General features: G+C 41.1%; 2 protein-coding genes across 3 annotated transcripts; both read right to left on the bottom strand.

Moving 5' to 3' along the window:
• LOC6648399 (pyruvate dehydrogenase E1 component subunit alpha, mitochondrial) lies at positions 1-2,352 on the bottom strand. The gene is made up of 2 exons (XM_023179244.2): positions 1,838-2,352; positions 1-1,779 (listed from the first exon to the last, which is right to left on the bottom strand). The coding sequence occupies exons 1-2, from the start codon at positions 2,021-2,023 to the stop codon at positions 61-63; spliced, it is 1,905 nt and encodes a 634-aa protein (XP_023035012.1). The 5' UTR covers positions 2,024-2,352; the 3' UTR covers positions 1-60.
• A 269-nt stretch (positions 2,353-2,621) lies between these two features.
• Positions 2,622-5,898, bottom strand: LOC6648400 (pyruvate dehydrogenase E1 component subunit alpha, mitochondrial). Of its 2 annotated transcripts, XM_002071092.4 has the most exons (5): positions 5,586-5,890; positions 5,292-5,375; positions 3,533-4,097; positions 3,148-3,470; positions 2,622-3,078 (listed from the first exon to the last, which is right to left on the bottom strand). In XM_002071092.4, exons 1-5 carry the CDS (start codon positions 5,643-5,645, stop codon positions 2,896-2,898), a joined length of 1,215 nt encoding a protein of 404 aa, XP_002071128.2. In that variant the 5' UTR covers positions 5,646-5,890; the 3' UTR covers positions 2,622-2,895. The 2 variants fall into 2 exon arrangements, with proteins under 2 accessions (XP_002071128.2, XP_023035008.1); XM_023179240.2 differs by having other exon boundaries at positions 5,292-5,898.
• Positions 5,899-7,376: the final 1,478 nt, after the last annotated feature.

Consider the following 7,376-nt stretch of genomic DNA (forward strand, 5'->3'; position numbering starts at 1 on the left):
TTTTCAAAATTTGCAAATTTTATTTTGGGGTTTCAGTAAAATTGCTTAAGTTTATGTTTGCTACTTTTTTGGCGTATTTTTGGGTTTAGGTGACTTTGGTGCGCCGCCTGAGCCAGGTGGCTCGGCTTTGGGTGGTGAAGACGGTGATGTAGCGGGTGGATTTTTCGGCTGTGGTGAGGCTGGAGTTTTTCCTGATGGCGCTGGAGCAGCTGTAACTTTGCCCGGGGCTCCAGCTGGAGTTTTCGCAGGTGTTGCAGCTGGAGTTTTTCCTGGTGGTGCAGCTGCAGCTTTGCCTGCTGTTGCTGCTGGAGTTTTTCCTGGTGGTGCAGCTGCAGCTTTGCCTGCTGTTGCTGCTGGAGTTTTTCCTGGTGGTGCAGCTGGAGTTTTCCCTGGTGTTGTAGCTGGTGGTGTTGCAGCAGGAGGTGGTGTCGTTACTGGTGGTGTTCCGGCTGCTTTAGTTTCTCCCTTTGCCGGTGGTACTTTGGCGTTCGATTGAGACTCTTCCCCTTCGCCCTTTTTTGTGGGTGTTTTGGTTTTATCACCATCTGCTGGTTTGGTTTTATCACCGTCTGATGGTTTGGTTTTATCGCCATCTGCTGCTTCGTCCGTTTTTTTGCCATCTTTCTTCATTTTTCCCGCTTGGGCGGCAAGAAGTGCTGCATCGCCCACCGGCACATCCTTCATATCCTTGGCTGGCGTGGGTTTTGGCTTGCCCAGACACACTTCTGTCACCTGGCGATGCTCTAGATTATAACCGGATACGCCACGAATTTTGGGCTCCACATTCTTGGCATACACATCCGCTGTCAGCTCGTGCTCATCGACTTCCCGATCTTGCAAAGCTTTCTTGGCATCCAATCCCACTTGCTTCTTAACATTATCGTCGATTTGCTTCAGTTCCTCTTCGCTGGCTAGGCATAGCCTTACAACTTGGTTACGGAAATTCGTGATGGGATCCCGGGTTTCGCGAACATTCTGTACCTCGTCGCGGGTCCGATACGAAGTTCCCGGATCGGACATGGAGTGACCCATATAACGATAAGTAAACATTTCAAGAACAATGGGGCCATTCGACTGAGCGAAATCGATGGCAAACTGTGTGGCACTGCGCACGGCCAGCACCTGATTGCCGTCCACCCAGAGGCCAGGTATATACTGTCCACGCATATAGAAGTCTGTATTGGCCGACGCTCGACTCGTTTCTGTGCCCATGCCATACTCATTGTTCTCACACACAAATATACACGGCAAACACCAAAGCTTGGCCATGTTGTAGGCTTCGAATATCTGGCCCTGATTGGCCGCACCGTCGCCGTAGCAGACAATGCACACGCCATCATCGTCCTTATAGCGATGGGCCAGAGCAATGCCAGCGCCCATCGGCACTTGGGCACCCACTATGCCATTGCCTCCGTAATAGTTATCCGCATACATGTGCATGGAACCGCCCTTGCCGCGACTGCAGCCAGTGCGAACACCCAAGAGTTCGGCCAGCAGGGCATACATCGAAACACCCATGAGATATGTCCAGGCATGGCAGCGGTAGGCCGTTATTACTGTATCCGTTTTTCGCATTACCGATGTCATGCCCACAGCTACCGCCTCCTGGCCATTGTACAGATGACAGAAGCCTCGTATCTTCTTTTGTTTATAGAATTCTGCTGCTATTATCTCCAAGCGACGCACCTCAACCATCTTAGTGTACATGGACAGAGCATCTTCGCGTGACAGCTCCACATCCAAGGGTGGTCCAGTTTCCAGATCGTAACACTTGAATGTCTGCAGAAGCTCAAATCTTATTACTAATCCAATTTATTGTCCCTGTTCTCTAACTTACATTCTCCAGGGTCAGCGTACTATTGCTGTTGCTTGTTTCAGATTTGTGGCGTCTGTTTAACCATTCCCTCCATGTCGCTCGTTTGCAAATGGCCAAAAGTCTTCGCAATTGCAAGGCTGATGTTTGATGAGTGACACCAGAAAGAAGTTTTGGCAGGGTCGCTCGGCCTTGTTTTAGCATTATCATGGCACACGAGAGGACACTTCAGTTCCGACCACTGCTGCTGCAGCCACTGGCAGGCTCCAAGCAGCTCCTGTAAATTTTTTATATGCTGGTATATGGTCAAATGAAGCGTGTATTGTACATGTATTTTGTTTCTGGAGGTGTAAATGGGATGCCGGAAGAAATTTCGGAATACAAAAACAGCAAAGAATTATTTCATATCTATAATACATATATTACATATCTATATAGGGAAGTAGAAATCAAAAAAAATGCAATCTGACAGTAGAATCGAAACAATAATGTACGATATATAACAAGCTAAACGAATGCCAACATATGACAAGGTTAACTATGAATTCATATTCATAAATCCTTAGCGTTCAGGTCCTTGTGCATTTCCTAGTTGTCAAACTGAAGTTATTTCTTACTAATGTCGATCTCTGGTATATAGAAGATAGTGTTCTATAGCAAAAAGTTGACAATTATTAAGTTGGAAAAAGTATTTTTCTTAATTTCCTTGATTCTTCTTACCTCTGAATATAGCAAAGTGCTAAATTCCAAATGAAAAATTTCATTTTCGAGGAAAATGATTGAATTTTAATTTGACAAATTTTTGTAATATTTTTTGTAATATATATTTTATCAGTTGTTTTTTTTTTGACTCAACAAATTTACATCCCGCTTTATCCATATTGAACACGATTATAATAATATCCATTACAATTGCCACTGGCCCACTGGTTAGAAGGATGCTAAGATGGGTGGATAACTACTTAGTGGTTCTGTCTTTCTATTAGTCCGTCAGTATGTCTTCTATATGTGTGTGTGTGTGTGTGTGCTTGACAAAAGTTCTAACATCATCTTTCGGCTTAAAAGCTAGAGATTTCGTTTGTTTAATGGTTGACACCCTTGCGCTCCTGAATGTGATCCAAATTGTAAGAAATGGGTCCACGCAGTTTGGGTTCCAGATTGTTGGAGTAGACATCGGTCCAGAGATGGCTGACAGCCAACTCGGCATCACTCTTGGCAAAGGCGGTGGCCTCATCGATTTCCTTGCGTACCTTCAGATCAATGGCCTGCAAATGGAGAGAATTAGAATAGAGTTCGTAAGGCTTACGAGGGCGAAGGGCTATGGCCATACACACCTTAACCTCATCGGCCGTAATGAGACCCAGCTCAATGCACAGCTCCTTGAATGATGTGATGGGATCACGCTTCTGACGCACTTCCTGAATCTCTTCACGTGTACGATAAGATGTGCCCGGATCGGACATGGAATGACCCGAATAACGATACGTATTCGTCTCCATAACCAACGGTCCATGAGTATTCACATAGTTAATGGCAAATTCAGTTGCACTGCGCACAGCCAGCACATCCATGCCATCAACCCAAATGCCAGGCAGGGCATCACCACGAGTATAGTAATCCGTGTTGCAGGAAGCACGCTCCGAACTGGTGCCCATGCCTGTCAACAGGAGAGGAAAGTAAATCAATTGCATTCCCAGGCCTCGTTCCTAGATTACTCACCATAGTTGTTATTCTCGCAGACAAAGATTACCGGCAATTTCCACAAATAGGCCATGTTGTAGGCCTCGAACACTTGTCCCTGATTGGCGGCACCGTCACCATAAAGAGCCAGGCACATGCCACCATTACCCTTGTACTTGCAGGCCAAACCAACGCCAGCACCCAGAGGCACCTGAGCGCCAACAATGCCATTGCCGCCATAGAAATTGGGCGAATACATGTGCATGGAGCCTCCTTTACCGCGAGCACAACCACCCTGGACTCCGGTCAATTCGGCTAGGACTCCATTGGGCGATACACCCATCAGATAGGTCCATCCGTGAACACGATAGGCCGAAATGATGTTATCCACATCTCGCATGGCCGCCTTCATGCCCACAGCACACGCCTCCTGGCCGGAATACAAATGACAGAAGCCACGAATGATCTTCTCTTTGTACAGATTGCCGGCCGCTGTCTCAATACGACGAATCGTTTGCATTTGTGTGTAATACTTGAGAGCCTCATCCTTGGTCAGTTTCACCGTGGTCGCGGGTCCCTCGTCCAGACGGTGCAGCTTGAAGGGCTACAAATAAAACAAAAGCAAATTAGCAAGTTATGGATACTAAGTTAATAGACAGTTAAAAACATTCTGTTTAATGTTTTTTGTGTGTGTAAGAGGAAAGTTTTGAATGACAAATTAAGTCGTAACACTGCCCAGGCATAAAACTATTATAGATTTCCATTGATCTTGCCAAACACTGTGTTAGGGCGTGATAAGCAAGGTAAACAAAGAAAAGAAATGAACGAAATAATAAACCTAAAACAAATTGATTAAAAAAGTAATAAAGATAAGGTCGACATTAAGATACCCTATGTCAAGTGTAAGCCTACAATAAATAACCCTAGTTACTCACAATGTTTTCTTTGGTATCTCTTGACAGAGCATTGAGAACTGTTCGAAAATCTTTGACCAAAAAATATATTTCTTTGGTGTTCCGGTTATAATTGTTCTTAGGGATATTATAATACCAAATGGAATCTAAATTAGATTTTATGGCAGACGTTAAATTATGCTTAAAAAACTCAGAACGTTTGTGCTGAACAAGTGAGCAACTGAACAAGTGAACAAAATGAGTGAATTGAGTCACTTCGATAAAAAGAACAACTAAATAGTTCAGCAAAATGAGCAATGTTTACCAAGAAGCAAAAAAAGGCGATCAATAGTGATCAATAGTAAGGTAGACTGTCTATCTCTCTCTTTCTATCTGGACACGCCTAATATACCTGATATACCTAAACAGTTACAGGGTATCAACCACTGCCGACTGCCACGAAGGGCGCACGCTGCAACAAATTGTAAAAAAAGCAAAAACAACAAAAATTGGAGGCTGATAAGAATTTACGGATTCACTGATTGACGGTGCGTGTACGCTTCGTCCGTCGGTCACGCGGTCAACACGACACGAAGTGCGTGACCTTGCCAGTGTCCGTCCGTCCGTCGGTGTGCGGTTGATTTAAGTGTTTGCTAAATATTTGCCGACATTTGAGTGATTATATCAATGCAACCCTGTGCATTAGCGACACACACACGCACACACACACACAGACAAACAGATGGCACCATAACAGACCGTTTAGGAGAAAAACACCGTTGTTAGGTCACAACAAATTCAAAATTATGTAATCAATTTTTTTTTTTCTTTTATCACTTTTTGGCAGAGGATCGCGCAGAGAGAGTGTGTGTGTGAGTGAGAGGGGCGATGATCTGGAGACTTACACGATTCACTTCGATTGTAGCTTCCGTGGCATAGTTGTTGTTGGTGCTGGTTTTGCTGAGACCACCCTGTGCTGCTGATGCACTCTGGAATAGACCGAAAAATGATGATGAATAACTGCGATTGCCGTTAGTTATCAACTGTTGTTGTTGTTGTTGTTTTAGCCGCTCTGTCCAATGATTGCCGTGGCTCTTATTGTTATTGTTATTATTGTGACTGTGGTTGCTGATGCTTCGTTTGTTGTTGTTGCTGTTGTTGTTAGTAAAAACATTGTCCTGGTTAATTGCAGTACGTACTTTTTGCAATTGTCTAACAACGATTGGTAATTCGCTAATGCGTGACAGAGAGCGCAACATATTTGTTGTTGTTATTAAATTTTGTCTAAATTGGGTTATAAAAAAAAAAAAACACAGTTTCTTTTTGCGGGGGTGCTGCTCTGGATTGAATCTATCACTGGCGCTCTCTTTCTCTCGCACTTCTAGCTGACACTCGTTCGATTTCGTTTAATTGTATTACACACTAAAACGCTAAGCGTCGTTCAAACTGTTTAACACCGACAAAAAAAAGTAAATTATTTTATGCAAATTTCGTTCTCGTCGCGTAACAGTTAGAGATGAGCGAACCGTCGAAGGCAGCTATCGGCATAGAATCGATTAAACTATCGTATTAACTTCTCCCACGCTCAGTAACAATCGCACTCGATTGAGGGAGGAAAAAACATACATATGTGTTTTAAAAACAAAAAAACTAATGAACTTATAATACGTTAAATGTTCATTTGCTACACAATACATACTCATTTTCTTTTATTAATTCAAACCACCTGCAGGTAATGACGTACAATGTTTTGTTTGACAATTGCCAAAACAAATAATTACTTTTGGCAAACAAGTGTTTTTTGTTTGAACTAATTCTTATTAACATAACATTCTTATTAAAAGAATTCAAGCAGAATTGGAATAGGTCACTAAACCTAAAGGAAAAGGAAAAAAAAGAACTTGGCATATCTCGTAAAATATATATTAAAAGCTAAAGGCATTTGTTTATCTTTTTAAATCTCATTCCCTAAAGATTAAGAGTAGTTTGGATTAAAGTGTTTCGTTCAGATCAGTTCCGGAATAAGCCAGGTCCTTGAAGAGGATCACTTTTCATGAATTCCAAAAAAGCATCGCAAAGATAATGGTTTTTGTTCTTTAGAATGTTTACGCAAATTTTTGTTAATCCGACTTCTTTAAGACTGTGTTTTGGTCAATTTCCAACCGATTTCAAATGGATCACAATTTAGCATATTTTAAAATGACATCAAAACACTTGAATATTTTGTAAATTTTAATTTCAATCCAACTTAAAAAAAAAAAAAATATGATTTTCTACGAAAATTGACAAAATTTTAGTTGCTAAGTTTTAGGTTAAAGATCACTTTTAAATACGAAAACTGATATATGAATTATTATAGAATATTTGCAATATTTTTAAAATAAACTTTTGGGGATTCCATTTATTTTACTTAAACTGTATTTTCTCCAATTTCTAACCGATTTCGAAAAGGTATTTATCAATTGAATCGTAATTAAGCATTTTTTAAAACGTCATCAAACACTTGTATATTTGGAAAAAATAATTTCAATCCAAAAATTTACTAAATTAAAGCTTTTTGGAATTAAAGTTTCTTGGAATATTTTGCTGTTCATTAAGCGCGATTTACATTCCAATTTAACTTAAGTCATATCATTTTCAAAAATCAGCTAAAATTTGACTTAGTTTCAGATTCACAAAGTTAAGAGAATTTTTCAAATTACATTTTTGTAAATTTTTTGTTAACTTTTCAGTGGTCAAATATCGTTTAGCTGTGCTGTGATAGCGTGGGGCCGGCCCTTAGCATTGGCTGATCCTGCTTTATAGCTAATCCGGCACTGGTTGAGACTCATGGAAACATGAATAGTTTTAAAAGAATGTGTACTCAAAACTCGATCGTCTCGACACAGAATAAAGATAATTTGATCGATCTCAGCATGGTAAAGCAGATAAAATACTTAAAATATTACAACAAAAGTTTTTGTATTTTTGGTTTTTGTTTTTTTTTTTTC

This window comes from Drosophila willistoni, assembly GCF_018902025.1.
Source record: "Drosophila willistoni isolate 14030-0811.24 chromosome XL unlocalized genomic scaffold, UCI_dwil_1.1 Seg141, whole genome shotgun sequence".
Lineage (NCBI taxonomy): Eukaryota > Metazoa > Arthropoda > Insecta > Diptera > Drosophilidae > Drosophila > Drosophila willistoni.

Bases quoted from the DNA above. Each gene is read 5' to 3' on its own strand.
- LOC6648399 (XM_023179244.2), bottom strand. From the start codon at position 2,023: ATGATAATGCTAAAACAAGGCCGAGCGACCCTGCCAAAACTTCTTTCT. The intron at 1,780-1,837 runs GTAAGTTAGAGA...GAGCTTCTGCAG, and splicing joins GTACGCTGACCCTGGAGAAT to ACATTCAAGTGTTACGATCT.
- LOC6648400 (XM_023179240.2), bottom strand. From the start codon at position 5,645: ATGTTGCGCTCTCTGTCACGCATTAGCGAATTACCAATCGTTGTTAGA. The intron at 3,471-3,532 runs GTGAGTAATCTA...TCCTGTTGACAG, and splicing joins CTGCGAGAATAACAACTATG to GCATGGGCACCAGTTCGGAG. The intron at 3,079-3,147 runs GTGTGTATGGCC...CTCCATTTGCAG, and splicing joins TTACGGCCGATGAGGTTAAG to GCCATTGATCTGAAGGTACG.